Below are 16,743 nucleotides of genomic sequence, written 5' to 3' on the forward strand. Positions count from 1 at the left end.
CTGGAGAGATGGCTCAGCAGTTAGGAGCACTGGCTGCTCTTCCAGAGGACCCAGATTCAGTTCCCAGCACACACATGGCAGCTAACAACAATCTATAACTCCAGTTCCAGGAGATCCCAAGCCTCCTTCTAACCTCTACAGGCATTGCATGACACAGGTGCACCTACCTACATACAGGCAATACACTCATACACATAAAATAAAGCAAATAAGTAAGTTTTTTAAAGATAGGTAAGGAAGTTATATGAATTTTTTAAAGATACGTAAGGAAGTTATGTGAATATTCCTTATTCAGTATGACCTGGTGTCCTTATAAGAAGAGATTAGACACAAATATGTACAGAGGAAAGACTGTAGACACCAGAAGAAAATGGCCATCTACAAGGTAAGGTGATGTCTTGGAAGAAACCAGCCCTGCTGTGCTAGATAGTGTCAGTTGTCAACTTGACACACCTGGGAAGAGGAAGCCTCAGTTGGCGAATTTGGTCTATTAGATGGGCCTGTGGGCATCTGTGAGGCATTTTCTTGACTTTTGAGTGATATGGAAGTGCCCAGCCCACTGTGGGTGGTGTCAACCCTGGGCAGGTGGTCCTGAATTATTTTAAAAAGCAGGTTGAGCACAGGCCAGAGGAACTAGCCAGTAAGCAGCATTCATCCATGGCCTGTGCTTCAGTTTCTGCCTCCAGGTTCCTGCCCTGACTTCCCTCAGTGGTGATCTGTGCCCTTCAGTGATGGACTGTCACTTGAAAGAATAAGATGAAATAAACCCCTTCCTCCCCAAATTGTTCTTGCTCAGTGTTTTTATCATAACAACAGAAAAGTAACTAATACATATGCAAAACCTTGATCTCTGCCTTCTAGCCTTTAATACTGGGAGAAAATAAATTTTTCAATCTAGGTAGTCCTATAAAACTAAAATAGGGAATATTATCAAAACCTCCCATAATTCTGCCCTTCCTAATGCCTTCAGCCAGAGTATGTGCTTGTGTATATCAACTTGCTGGGCTGGACTCTTCATAAATGAAATTTTTGGAAAAGCAGGATACTTGAATCAAAATGGTGTGAGTGGCCAGGTGTGACAACACATATCTGTAATTCAGGAGGCTGAGGCAGAAGTACAGTGACTTTAAGGCCACCCTAGGCTGTATAGCAGACACTATCTCAGACAGCAACAATAAACAAAATGATGTATCGGTGCATGAAATCTTTACTTACTGTTGTCCATACTCAATTCAAACATTCACTGAATGTTTATCATCTCTTAAAATGACGGCACCCAAGCATAATTGTTTTGCTTTCTAAAAGCAAATAGGGTGCAAAGTTCAAAACAGTTTTTATATAGGAGGAAAAAATAGGTGTCAGTGAAACAAAACAGAGAATTTAAAAACAGACCAAACATACATGGCAGTCTATTTTTATTAATTTATTTTATATGTGTGAGTGTTTTACCTGCATGTATACAAGTACACCATGTGCATGCAGTGCTGGCAGAGGCAAGAAGATGGCGTGGGATCCCCTGGAACTGACCACAACTAGGTAATTCCTTAATGTTGGCTCAGACTAGACTCTGCTAAGCATGGTAGTTGCACCGATGAGAAAGATTATGTTTTGGAGGCTAGGGTCGCACTTTAATGGTAGGTTGTGTGTGCTTATCTTATACAGGGCTCTATGCTTGATTCCCAACTCTACCATAAAATTTTAAGAAAGAAAAAGGAAGGAAGGAAGGAAGGAAGGAAGGAAGGAAGGAAGGAAGGAAGGAAGGGGAGGAAAAGAAAGAATAATACTTTTTTAAAGCCCTGATAGTGCTGCCATAATTTAGATAGTCTATTTCCAATGAATGAAAAAATATCAGTGGAACAGGAGAGAGAATACAAAAACGGACCTAAATATTCATAGTATGTTATCAAGAAGGTAATTCAACCAGTAGACTTATATGTCTGTGGGGGTAAATAAAACAGTGCTGGAGGAACATATGAACTGATGGGAAATGAGGCTAGAGAGATGACTCAGTGATTAAGAGCACTGACTGCTCTTGCAGAGGACCCAGGTTCGATTCCCAGCAGCCGCATGGCGACTAACAACCATCCATAACTCCAGTTCTAGGGGATCTGATGCCCTCTTCTGACCTCCATGGGCATTGTATGACACAGGTGCACTTACACATATGCAGGCAATACGCTCATATAAATAATTCATTAATTTAAAAAAGAATGGGTGGAAAAAATACAGACTCATAGATTAGCATTTACACTGAGATAAACTATAGATATGTCCAAAAGGTTGCATAAAATAAATTCATACAGTTTCTGGGTAGAGAGTGAATGATCCTGGAGCAGAAAGGGTCTTCCCCAGGACACCAAGCCAGCAAGTTGCAAGGAAGAAGTTTGATAAATTTAACTGCATCAAATTTGTGTTTCTCTTTGACCAGAAATAAATAAATAAATAAATAAATAAATAAATAAATAAATAGAGCCTAAAAAGCTTGACAAACAGAGGAAAGATATTTGCAGTACAGGAAAGCAAACAGCTTACATTTGCAATTTACACAGTTTTATATGGGAAGAAAAAAATAAAATAGAAAAATCAAAAAAATCAGCAATTTAAGAAAAGGCAGTTGGACTATAATTCTCCCCCCAACACTAAGAAATGAGAGTCGGGGCTGGAGAGATGGCTTAGTGGTTAAGAACACCGGTTGTTCTTGCAGAAGACCCGGGCTCAAATCCCAGCACCCACATGGCAGCTGTCTGTAACTCCAGTCCCAGGGGATCTGACAGCCTCTTCTGACCTTCTGACCTCCTTGGGAATTGCATGACACAGGTGCACTTACCTACATGCAGGCAATACATGCATACACATAAAATAAAAATAAATAAAATTTTTTTTTAAAAAAAGAGTCAACATGGTGGAGTATGTGTTTTTTTTCTGTAAGAGCAGCAGGTACAGTGGAATCAGGGAACCACATTAATACACAGCTGCTGAATACACAGCTCCTCTGGAGTTGTAGAGCTCAGTAGCCCCAAATCTGTGAGGCCTTTGGGATCATACAACCATGCTTGTACATGTCACAAATTACTGCAAAAGTGCTAATTGTGGAGTCTGTTTGGGGAAAAATATTTGACAATTGATTTCAATATTTAAAACATATAGTAGTAGCCCTACCACTAGGAATTAGCTCTAAGTATAAACTAACAAACTATATTAGAATGTCTTTGTGTTTTCAAAGATTTTCACCTTAGCCTTTTTCACAGTAATAAGAGGGGAAAAAATGGAACCAGATAAATGGTGTGCCATGAATGGTCTCAGTATAAGGACATCTACATGATTTATTACAATGCCATCATTAAAGAGCCTGAGATATGGCCCCGTGATGTGAAAAAAGATTTCCAAGATATACGTATGCATAAAGAGCAAAATATAAATATAATGGAAGTTTTGTATATATAGTTTACATGGATTGAATAAAGATACACATCTATAAATCAACCTTTTTCCAAATAACAGATGTCACTTCAAGGGTATTTAGACAACAGGCATAACAGAAAGGAAATATCTTTATTCTTATTTTTGCCTTATTTTTGCCATGGACGTAGCATGACATAGCACCCATGTCATACTATGCCCACGGAGGTCAGAAGAGGGTGTCAGATTCCCTTGGAACTGGAATTATGGACAGTTGTTAACCACCATGTGGGTGCTGGGAATCAAACCCAGGTTCTCTGCAAGAGTATCCAGTGCTCTTAACCACTGAGCCATTTCTCCAGCCCTCTTTTGGCTTGTTTTTTGGATTTTGTTTGTTTTTGTTGGTTTTTTTTTTTTTTTTCGGTTTTTGGTTTTTGGTTTTTAAGACAGGGAGAGTCTCACTATGTAGCCTCAGCTGACCTGGACCCTCCCAGACTGGCCTTGATCTCACAGCCTGCCTCTGCCTCCCCAGTGTGAGATTAAAGGTATGTGCCACCATACCCAGCATCTTTACTTTTTAATAAAAGATTTTCCATGGTTATCATGGTTATTAGCATTTTCCCAAGGTTCTGACGCCTCTAACTGGGACTGGTATCTGAAAATCCAGACTTGGGTCCTCTTAGGTGAATTCACTTATGCCTCCAATTCTGATCTAATCCCACAGGTAAGGCTTTCCCTAGCTATGGAAAAAGGAATGGGAGGCTGTTCACGTTTGTTAATATGATTGATGAGTGTGAATTCCTCACAAGCAGCTTCTTTCCAAAGGAAAGAAAAGTGAAGCTAAGCTAATTGTGCCAGTGGGGGTGCGGCTTCTCCCCCAGATTCACTAATGAGGTAAGTCATCCCACCTCCCACCTCCCCAGGACAGCATGGACAAGGGCAAGGAAAGAGTCACAGCAGTGGAAGGAAGGGGAGGACACTGGGAGCGAGAGTCCTTCTGAATACTACTGCAGAACCCCACCTCCCACACCTTCACACCCTTTACTAGGAAAGTAGATTGTTCTTGTACTACATAGTATGTAGTCTTCCCACTTCTCTTCTCCCATCTTCTCTTCAAGGCTTTTTTCCTTTTGGAATACTTTTTTTTTTTTTTTTTTTGGTCTTTTTTGAAACAGCGTCGCCCTGAAGCCCCAGCTGGCCTGGAACTCACTATGTAGAACAGGCTGGCCTCGAATTCACAGAGATCTGCCTGCCTCTGCCTCCCAATCGCTGGGACTCCAGGTGTGCACCACCACGCCTGGCTGGAATACTATTTTTTTACATAATTAAAAACTCATTGCACTATTCAGGGATCCCATCATCTTCCTGTTGCTGCTGTGTTTTTGAACTCGTCTTCTTAGCCAAACATCTCAGAGAGTTATCCACACGTTTAGCTCTAGTTCCTCATCTGCAGTTCTTTCTTCAAGCCACTGTCAGTCAAAATTTCTTCTTCAGCACTTCTAAAACTGTTTTTTAATGTTTTTTTTGATAGTTTCATAAAGCCTGTTTTAGTACGATTTCTGTTTCCAAATCTTAGCCTTTCAACAGCATTTATGAGACAACTCTCCATTCTTCTCTGCAACCTTTATAGCATCACCTTCTCCTGGTTGCCTTCTGACTTCACTGGAAGCTCCTTCTTGTTTTCCTTTACTGGTGCCTCCTCCTTTTCTAACTCCAAATGTCCAAGAGCTCAAGAATATAAGTCCCTCAATCAAGCCTTACTTAGTTCTTACCATATGTGATTGCAAATACCATCTAGATCTATGTCTTTGATTTCTGAATGTGTCTGTCAGGCTCAGACCTAAGAACCAAATTCCTACACCTAATCAGCAAGTCTCCCTTCTGATAACTGTACTGGTTAGTTTTTGTCAACTTGTCACAAACTAGAAACATCTGGGAAGAGGGATGCTCAATTGAGGAATTTCCTCCACCAGATTGGCCCATGGTCATATCTGTGGGGCATTTTCTTGATTGCTGATTCATGTGGGAGGGCTCAGTCCACTGTGAAGTGGTGCCATCTCTGGACATGTGGGCCTGGGCTGTATAAGAAAAGTAGCTGAGTAGACCAGAGGAAGCAAGCCAGTGAGTAGCGTTCCATTATAGTCTCTGCTTCAATTCTTGCCTCTGTGTTCCCACCTTGAGCTCCTGCCCTGATTTCTCTCAATGAGGGGCTCTAACCTGTAAGCTGAAATAAACCCTCTTCCTTCCCAAGTTGCTTTTGGTCAGAGTGTTTATCACAGCAACAGAAAACCAAACTAGAACAGAAATTGGTACCAGAAGGTGGACTGTTGCTGTGACAGATCTGACCACGTTGGTTTTAAAGAGAATTATGGAGGGATTTTGGAACTTTGGGCTAGAAAAATCATTGAGTGCTTAGAGCTTAATGGGCTGTTCTATGAGAGTTTGGAAAATAAGAATTTTAAGAACAATGCAGATGAAGGAAGCATGGCTTATGAAGTTCTAGAGATAAGCAAAGACTATTGGGGCTGTTTCTGTGATACTTTGGATTAAAAATCCTTGTAAGTGGGGCTGGATAGATGGCTCAGAGGTTAAGAACACTGGTTGTTCTTGCTAGAAGACCCAGGTTCGAATCCCAGCACCCACATGGCAGCTAACAACTGTCTCTTCTGACCTCCGCGGGCATTGAATGACACAGGTGCACTTACCTACATGCAGGCAATACATGCATACGCATAAAATAAAAACAATAAATTTTTTTTAATTTTTGTAAGTAAAACCTTTGTTTTACTGGGACAATAGATGCTGGTCATCTGGAGCTGAAGAATCAGCTATGATTAATAAGAAACCAGCAATCATTGAGTTGAAATCTTCTGGGAAGTATTTTCTCAGGGTCAGCACACAGAAGCTGTTACCTAGAGGGGCCAAGGCTGCACATCAGCTGAATTTGGTAAAGTGTAAGTCTATCACATGGTACTGGTTTTGAAAGTATTAAAGGGTAGAGTCGGACGTTGTGGTGCATGCCTTTAATCCCAGCACTTGGGAGGCAAAGGCAGGTGGATCTCTGTGAGTTCAAGGCCAGCCTGGTCTACATAGTGAGTTCCAGGACAGCTGGGGCTACAGGGAGACCCTGTCTCAAAAAGACAAAAAAAGAAAGAAAGTATTAAAGGGTCATGGAGAGCAGCTGAGGCTTGATACACTGAGAAGCCACGAGAGGCAGTTAGTGAAGATACAGCCTCTGTTGTAGCAGAAACCCTAGGATTAAAGGGGTCATAGAAAGAAGCTGAGGCTTGGCATTATGTGAGGCCAAGGGAGGTCATTGGTGAAAATGCAGCCTCAGTTGCGGTAGAGACCAAAGGGCACTGGAGATGGCATGACCATGAGGTGACCATGAAGGACAGCAGCAGGTGTGAAAGAGAGCCAGCCTGAGCCTATGAGGCAAGCTGTGTGTGCTGTAGATGGCAGAACCAGAGAAGTGGAGCTGCCCAAGATTTCTGGAGTCCAGAAGATCATGAGTGAATCACAGATGTCCAACACTGAGCGACATTGCCAGACTTTGGTTTGGCTTAAGGTTCTTCTTTTGAAATGAGAAAGTATTTAGCTTGTTTTTTAGTTTACAGGAGCCCACAGTAAGAAATTTTAATGTGTTTGAATTTTTTAAAGACTATGGAACTTTTTAAGTTGTACTATGATTTATATTATAATATTAACATGAGATCTTAGGGGTAAACAAAAAAAAAGAAAAGGTTAAAAAAGAAAAAGTTGACAAGGGTCAATTGTGCTGGTTAGTTTGTCAGCTTGACACAAATTAGAAACACCTGAGAAGAGGGAACTTCCTCCATCAGACTGGCCCATGGCCGTATCTGTGGGGCATTTTCTTGATTGTTGATTGATGTGGGAAGGCCCAACAGACTGTAGGTGGTACCATCCCTGGGCATGTGGGCTATATAAGAAAGGTAGCTGAGCAATCCATCATTCCTCCATGATCTCTGCTTCAGTTCCTGCCTTGAGTTCCTGCCTTGGTTCCCCTTGATGAGCTGTAACCTATAAGCCAAGTAAGTCCTTTCTTCCCCCAAGTTGCTTTTGGTCAGTATTTCATCACAGCAACAGAAAACAAACTAGAATAATACCTAAGGAAGCATATTAAAATAAGATGTAATGAGCTGGAGAGATGGCTCAGCAGTTAAGAGCACTGACTGTTCTTGCTGAGGATCCAGGTTTGATTCCCAGCACCCCCATGGCAGCTAACAACCATCTGTAACTCCAGTTCCAGGGGATCCAAAGCCCTCTTCAGACCTCCTCGGGCATTGCATGACATGGGTGCACCTACATACATGCAGACAATACACTCATACACATAAAACTAAAATAATAATAATTTAGGGGCTGGAGAGATGGCTCAGCAGTTAAGAGCATTGACTGCTCTTGCAGAGGACCCAGGTTCGATTCCCAGCACCCACATGGTGGCTACAAACCGTCCTTAATTCCAGTTTCAGGGGAATCCGAAGCCCTCTTCTGAATTCCACGGCATTGCACGACATGGGTGCACTCACATACATGCAGGCAATACACTCATACACATAAAATAAAAATAATTTTTAAAAGGCGTAACATAACAAGGTAAATGGTCATTTATCACACTCTTTTCACCTTGAGAATACATCTAAGCATTTACAAGCATCCTATGCAGTGCATTATATCTTACAGTCAGGTAAAAGCACAAGAGACAGAGTTTAGATTCATGATCAGATGCATAAAGCATCATCCACTGAATACCACACAGAGCCATTTTATGAGCTAGAAAAGGCTACTGCATTCAGCTGTTGTGATTTTGAAATTATTTGTTCAATGCATTTAGTCTACATAGACCAAAACATGACCGTTCTACTTAATGCCTTCTCCAACCAATGCTTTCTTGCTTGCTTGCTGCTGCAGTTCTCCATTCTATAACAGAGGCCTGATTCTCTTCCTTTCCTTACCCCACATAGCAAGTCCATGAGCAAGGATTTTTGTTCTACCCTTTGTCTCATCATAAACAAACCCTAACTTTGAGTTTCAGTAGGTATTTCTTACACATGAGGCTACAGGTTGGCAGTGACTGGGCTAGGCTAAGCAAACTTTGGTTGTTTCATTCAATCAAGTCTGACTTAGACTACACACCAGGTTTGGGACCCATAAACCATAAGTCTCATTCTGGGACTCACACTAAATGATGATTTCCTTCTCATAGGAAGCTCATTTTTATAGGGCATGACAGAAATGCAAGAGATGGCAGAAATTTGTCATGCCTCTTAAAGCTTTGGATTAACATCTCAGTCACTGCTATGATTTTAATGTGTCCCCCAATTCATGTGTTAGAAACTTAATCCCCAGTGACAGCCTTGGGAGACAGGTGTTTGGGGGAAATTAATGCCAATATAAAAAGGGTACACAGAAATGGGTTCATTTATTTGCTCTTCCTCTTCTGCCTTCTACCATGTGGATGACACAGAAAGATGGTACTTGCCACATGCCAGCCCCTAGAATGAGTTCATTATAAATCACACAGCTCAGGTATTCTGTTATAGCAGCACAAAATTAGCAAAGGCATTCATAATTTATGATTAGCTTATTGGTTTTTTGACAGGTTTCCCTACTAAAATGTCAGTTCTATTAATGTCTGGCATTGAATGGGCACTTAAACATTAATTAACATTAAACGAGAAGGGTCTGTAAAAGTAGTTTGTAGCTAAACTATTCATGTTTAAGAGTTTGGACATTGGGGCTGGAGAGACAGCTCAGCCATAAAGAGGACTTGGATTAGGTTCCCACCCACATGTGGGTGCATAACTATCCATAACTCCAGTTTTAGGGGTTGTAGAGTTCCAGGAGTTGCAACACCTTCTTCTGCCCTCCACAGGCAGTGCACACACATGGTTCACCTACATATATGCAGGAAAGCACACCCATAAAGTATAGATAGATGATAGATAGATGACAGATAGATATGATAGATAGATATGATAGATAGATAGATAGATAGATAGATAGATAGATAGATAGATAGATAGATAGATAATAGATAAAGGAGTTTGGATGTCTTCTTATATGACCAATGAGTCACTGAAGAAGAGATCTGCCTCAGAAAGATAACCACATTAGTAATTACTAATGAGTGTTTGTTGACAGTCTTACCATGTAGTCCTGGCTAGCCTAGAACTTTCTATATAGACCAGACTGGCCTTGAACTCAGAGATCCACCTGCCTCTGCCTTCATTCTCCTGAGTGCTGAGATTAAAGGTGTATATCCCTACTCATGGCTGCGGTCACCACCAGCGGCAGCCACTCCTCCATTCTCGTGAGTACTGCGCCTTCGTTCTCACGGGCATCAAGGCTGCTCCTCCACTCGCCCAGGGCTGAGGCTGTTCTTCTGCCTACCCTGGGCTGAGGCCACTCTTCTGCTCGCCCTGTGCTGAGGCAGCTCTTCTGCTCACCTGGCGCTACCTCCTGTCATCACTGCTTCTGCCAGGTCAGGGCTGGTGAGGAGACTGTGTCAGTGGAGCCGCATTCAGACACAGGAGACCAGGTTCAGTGACACAGGTCTGCTTTATTGCAAGAAGGCACACGCTTATATAGGGGTAGTGGTCCAATCACAGCACAGCAAGTAGGATACCTCATTAGCATAACAGACTTAGCATCCTATTAGCATAACAGACTTAATGTCCTATCACAGAATAGCGGGTAGGATGCCTCATTAGCATACTGGGTTTCAGATCACAAAGCCTGGATTCCTGGAAACCCCGTGGCCCTGACTGTTGCAATATCTAAGTGTTGCAATTTTGGATTCCAAGGGTGGTGATTAGGGAGTGGCAAGCTCTAGGCTCAAGCCTGTCTCCCACACATGGCTAGTGATAAGTTTTGAAAATCAAGTCACTTAAAAGGTTTCTGTAAGGTTCCAAATTAGAGAAAGCTTAAGGCCCAGTCTAGGGCAGAGGACCTAGGAACTATTTTGAGTTGCCATCAATATAAATTGGTAATGACTGCCATTATTAATTTACTATTCCAGCAGGCCCAAACTCTGTAAGCAAGACTGGTAATATTCTAGTTTTGCAGACAAAAATGCAAGACAAAATTTATTTTTTATGGTCTTTTTGAGACAGGGTCTTCCCTACAGCCCCAGATAGCCTGGCAATCACTGTGTAGGCCAGGCTGGCCTTGAACTCACAGAGATTCACCTGCCTCTTCCTCCCGAGTGCTGGGATTAAACGCATGTGCTACCATGCCAGACAATTTCTTAAATATATGCAATTTCTCCTAATGGCTCTTGAGGGAGTTCACTACAGAACGGTCTGATCCAAAGTCCATGGAGTGAAGGGCAAGGAATGATGCGGAAATTCTAGGTGAATAATTTCTTGGGCGGTGACTTCTGCAGAAACACATAAAAGTTTTATTGCAAAGATGATTAATGTGGGCAGGTGAAATGACTCAGCAGTTCAAAGCCCTTGCCATACAGATGTTCCAACCTGAGTTCAATTACAGATACCATGGTGAAAGGAGAGAACCAACTCCTGAAAGTGGTCTTCTGCCCTTCACATGCATACCATGACATAGGTGCACTCATACACACACACACACACACACACACACACCCCTGATACACATGCACACACACAAAATAATAATAATAATAATAATAATAATAATATAATAATAATATAATAATAATAAAGTAAATAACACTTTAGAAAGCTGGTGAATGTGGTTGAAGACAGCCCATGGGTCAAGCCTAAAATAAAGTGTTTCTGCATAAAATTAAATAGACTCAACTGGTTAACTTGTTTAACAGGACAACTCTTAGAAGGATATCAGGGCTCAGAATTGGTGGTGGGCTATAGCCACAAGCTTCCTGTAAATCTAGAGCATTCCAGAGCTAGGGGTGTAGCCCAGTAATAGAGTGATAGCATAGCATACGTGGGCCCTGTGTTCAACCCCCCACACCACAAAACACAAAGAAAAGCACTGCTCATATGCTCTGTGGAGCAGCTATGAGAACAGCAAAATATTCAAGCTGAGTGTGGTGACTCCAACCTGCAATGCCAACACTTAATAGGCTAAGGCAGGAGGATTGCCACTAGTTGGAAGCTAGCCTGAGCTCCAGGATTTCATTAGGCAATAAAAACAAGTAGTCATGGAGCTGGAGAGATGGCTCAGTGGATAAGAGCACTGGCTGCTCTTGCAGAAGACTGGGGTTTGAATCCCAGCAGGCATAACACTCATACACAATAAATAAACAAAAAAATTTTAAAAACAAGTAGTCATTTAACAATGTTCATTTAACAAATAGTAATTGGATGTCTGTTCCATACATTTAAAAATATTTATTTATTTTTATTTTACGTGTACAAGTGTTATACCTGCATGTAAGTAAGTCACTCATATCATGCAATGCCCACGGAGGACAGAAGAAACTGTGGGATCCCCTGGAACTGGAGTTATGGACAGTTGTTAGCTGCCATGTGGGTGCTGGGATTCGAACCCAGGTCTTCTGCAAGAACAACAAGTGTTCTTAACTGCTAAGCCATCCCTCCAGCCCCCTTATTTATTATTTTTATTTTATGTGTATGAGTGTATTGCCTGCATGTGTGTAAGTGCACTTGTATCATGCAATGCCCATGGAGGTCAGAAAAGGGTGTTGGATTCCCCTGGAACTGGAGTTTCAGGTGCCATGTGGATGCTGGAAATCGAGCCCAGTCCCTCTGCAAAAGCAGCCAGTGCTCTTAACCACTGAACCATCTCTCCATCCCCAGTTCCATACATTTAAGGGCACTAGAAAAACAGGAGTAAATACACAGAATGTATCTCCACTTATATTTGTGTAGGATAGGTGAATAATAAACTAATACATCAATTAAATTTAAAATACATGGTAGAAACTGGGTGTGGTGGCACATGCCTTTAATCCCAGCATTTGGGAGACAGAGGCAGGTGGATCTTTGTGAGTTCGAGGCCAGCCTGGTCTACATAGCAAGTTCCAGGCCAGCTGGGGCTATAGGGAGACCCTACCTCAAAAAGACCAAAAAATAAATAAATAAAATAAAATACATGGTAGAGCTGTGTGCCTGTGGACACATCACTGAAGTAATCTCACCACTGTCATGTTATGGAAGCTCTTCAACAAAGGACTGAACTTGGAAGTAGCCGACAAGATTCTGAGGAGCCACTGTCTGCAATGGGCAACATTCACTGTGTGATTAATGAGAGGCCCAAATACCAAGCACTCCAAGGACTTAGGGTTTGTTGCTTGCCACTGTGGAGGAGGTAGATACAGCCATGAATGCAAGGCCACACAAAATGGACAGTGGCACTGTGAACCAAAGAGAGCTGTCAAAAGAATATTCTCGGGCTAGAGAGATGGCTCAGCAGTTAAGAGCACTGGCTGCTCTTGCAGCAATCCTGAGTTGTAGATAACAGCCATCCATAACTCCAGTTCCAGGGGATTCAACGCCCTCTTCTTCTGTTTTTTTTTTTTTTAATTTATGGTAAATTTTGTAGTTTGCATAAATGAAACTATAAAACTTTAAGACACAATGAATAACATACATCACAAACTGGCTACTATTGGACAGGCAGCAAAAGTAAATTCAAGAAACCCTAAGTCATTACCTTTCTTCTATAATTAGTGTAAACTCTTAAAATACTAGTACCTCTAGGTCACTTTTAGACCCACCTGTCTTCACTTCATAACCAAATATCTGAGTTGGAAGCACTATCTCAAAGTTAAAAACCAAATTAACAGGAAGAGGATAGGCCAGCATAGGTTAGTGACTATAAACTAAAACTATGTGGTTTAATTTATGGTGACATTAGCTACATAATCAGAAGATTAGTACTTTAAGTACTAACCTATATTGCTTACAGCCATGAATTTTTAAAAAATCACCATGTTACAAACCAGCAGCTCATGAAGCCCTGTAACTAAAGAATCCCAAGAAGAGTTTATCCTTGCTAAATTCTTCGATTTCAGCTGAACTAAAACTCCCACTCGAACTTCCAACTTTTCATTTACAAAGCTTCCACTTTCAGTAGAACTTAGCTTTGTTGCCAGGTTTCCATAATATGCTCACCTATCCATGTTTTAAGCTACATTTACACATATTTAAGATTGAAAGCTTCATGTTGTTTAGAAGGCTATTTTTAACCATTAATTTCTAAAACCTTTTAAATTTATGAAAAGGCTTTTTATTTTTTTCAATCTTTTTGAGACAGGGTCTCCCTGTAGCCCCAGCTGTCCTAGAACTCACTATATAGACCAGGCTGGCTTCATACTCACAGAGATCTGCCTGCCTCTGCCTCCCAAGTGTTGGGATTAAAGGTATGCACCACCATAACTGGCAAAAAGGCTTTTAAAACACCAGCATTTCTAAAACAATGCTCACATTTTTCTTTGTCCACATTTAGTTCTAAAGTTATACAGATATCTTAAAAGATTCTGTACACATATTTTGGAATATTTTAAAAATTGGCTTCATATTATGTGGCTTCATAAAGTTTGTGAATAACTCTGTAAGGAAAGAAATGGCCAAACCTGATTCAAGTACTGTCCAACTTGCTATTCTTTAAAATGGTGAGTGACAATAAGCTGTCCCTAATTCCCCATCCTTTAGCAACTCTGCCTACAAGACACATGAAGGGTTGAACCAGTGACACACCCAAGGCACCAGCCATGTGGGTAATCACTAGATAGCAACATAACTGCAGACATGTTAATAGATTCATTTCATAATTAGTGTTATCTGTGATCAGAGCAAGTTATTTCAATAACTATTGAAAGAGAATACAAGATTGGCTTGTAGTATAAATGAAAACCCATCTTAACTGAGTAATAAATTCAAATGGTTTTCCATAAAATACTGTCAATAAGAAAATTTATGGTGCTTCCATCCTGATCTTTTTATTACAGACTCAGTGAACCATCCTTAGAGTGAAATTAATGGTTGGATATGTTAAATGTAAGGAAGGCATAACATGAGAAAATCTAAGAGGAAATTTAATGAGTTGTTACGATTTTCAGCTCTAAGTATCATCAATCAACTATTTACCTTTGTTTTTAAACAAATGCACAAAACCCCAAAAAGCTTAATGAATAATTAGAGCTGTAGAATGCCCTTAGTTTTTACAAAAGACCATTTTAAAATCAAAGCACTGTGCTCAGTGATAAAATGCTTGTCTAGCATATATGAGGCCCTAGGTTTGTTCCTAACACTGCCACCCCCATCCCCAGAAAACTCAGATCACTAATTTAACATGTAGTAAAAGCATCCAAATTTCAGATCTCTGAGAGATCTAGCACAAGAATGAAGATTTTTCCCTTGATAATTTAAAATATAAATAATTAAGTCCCACTACCAGAGAAAGCAAAAAGTTCCTGATAGAAGAAAGTTTAGGGTTTAACATTTTATAGTCATTTAATTCTATGGTGGAACAGAAACTAGATTATGTTTGTTTTCCATAATTACTTTACAGTCTTCTTCCATTTCAAAATTAAGATTCACAAAGGAACTGGACACCACTGTTTCTGGCTGGTCCGTCTGCATGATGGAATCAGCCTGCAGCTTACTTTGTTGATACTGTCATTCTGCTTCTTCAGGCCCCCTTCCCCCTCCCTCTCCCCACCCTTCCAATTGATATTTTGGGGTGCTGATGCCCAAAACAGACACAGTCTTCTCTCCAAGAAGATCACACACTAAAAGGGTTGATGCAGCAGCCCGAAGCATGTAGACCTGTAAGTAGGGGCCCCAGGTAAGCTTTGTCAGATCAACAGTAAGCAAAACATCTTTCTTCTCTAAGTTGTCAACTGCATCATTATCTGTGCTGTACTCTTCCATTGTTTCACCCCTCACAAAGTGGATGACCCTCCTAGGGACTTTCTTCTTTTTTCCTATGACTCCAAGTTCTACATTTTCAAAGCCTCTTTCACTACTCATCTGCCGCACCCAGTCCCTGAACACCATTGTGGCCTGCAGGCTGGCAGTCCATCATAGTCGCCACCCAGGGGCTGCGAGCAACACAGGGCGAGGGCTGAGGCACTGAGCACCAGCCACCAGGCTTGCACCCTGTCCTCAGTGGCCAGCAGAGCGGTCAACGCCCTCTTCTGACCTCCATGGAAAGTGAACATGTGTTCACTTATATACATGCAAGCAATATACTCATACACATAAAATAACAAACAAAAAATTAAAATATTGCCGGGCGTGGTGGCGCACACCTGTAGTCGCAGCACTTGGGAGGCAGAGGCAGGTGGATCACTGTGAGTTCAAGGCCAGCCTGGTCTACATAGTGAGTTCCAGGACAGCTGGGGCTACAGGAAGACCCTGTCTTAAAAGACCAAAAAAAAAATTTAAATACTAAAAAAGAGTATTCTCAAAGACCAAGTGCCCACTTATCTTTGTTGATGGTATTAAAGTAGACAGTGAAGAACATCAGTTGAGATTATTTAAATAGGCTTGGTAATTTTAGGTGATTGAAGTCATGACTTCCAGCAGTAGAAAGAAGAGCTGTGCTTCTGTCATCTTTGATGACCATCTTTCTTGGTAGATAAGATTATCGTTTGGAAATACCATACTTTAAGAGGGCCCACAACTGTTAAGAAAAGCCCGGTCTAAGCAGGGGCTGGCTGGCTAGTGCTTCATCTAGCTGAAGAATTGAAGTGTTTCTGGAAACAGTGGTGGTTACAGAGGAAGTTTCAGTGGCAATAACAATTTTGATTGGAGAAACTTCAATGGTCAAAGTGACTTTGGTGGCAGCTGTGGTAGTGGTGGTAGATACAGCAGCAGCGGGGATGGCTATAATGGGATTGGTAATGACAGAAGCAGTTTTGGTAGTTGTGCTGGTTAGCTTCAGTTGTCAACTTGACACACCTGGGAAGTGGGAACCTCAACTGAGGAATTTCCTCCATCCAATTGGCTTGTAGTCATGTCTATGAGGCAATTTCATAATTGTTCAATGATGTAGGACACCCACTGTGGATGGTACCATTCCTGGCCAGGTGGACCTGGGCTGTATAAGAACGGTAGCTCAGCAGGAGCTGGAGAGGTGGCTCAGTGGTTAAGAGCACTGGCTGTTCTTGTGGAAGACCCAGGTTCAAATTCCAGCACCCACATGTCAGCTAACAACCGTCCATAACTCTAGTTCCAGGGGATCTGACACCCTCATATGTCCTCTGTGGGCACTACATGACTCAGGTGCACTCACACATGCAAGCATAACACTCAAACATATAAAATAATAATTAATTTAAAATTTGAAAAAGAAGCGGGGGTAGTTCAGCAAGCCAGAGGAAGCAAACCAATAAGCAGCATTCCTCCATGG

At 41.4% G+C, this 16,743-nt stretch overlaps 1 protein-coding gene across 1 annotated transcript; it reads right to left on the reverse strand.

The window, feature by feature from the left end:
* Window positions 1-14,846: 14,846 nt before the first annotated feature.
* LOC103746138 (protein FAM177A1-like) lies at window positions 14,847-15,386 on the reverse strand. Its single transcript, XM_017801976.1, is given in 1 exon segment — window positions 14,847-15,386. A coding segment is annotated over 1 exon segment (540 nt).
* Between the last annotated feature and the right edge of the window lie 1,357 nt (window positions 15,387-16,743).

The sequence above is a fragment of the Nannospalax galili genome, unplaced genomic scaffold, assembly GCF_000622305.1.
Source record: "Nannospalax galili isolate Female #2095 unplaced genomic scaffold, S.galili_v1.0 scaffold383, whole genome shotgun sequence".
NCBI lineage: Eukaryota > Metazoa > Chordata > Mammalia > Rodentia > Spalacidae > Nannospalax > Nannospalax galili.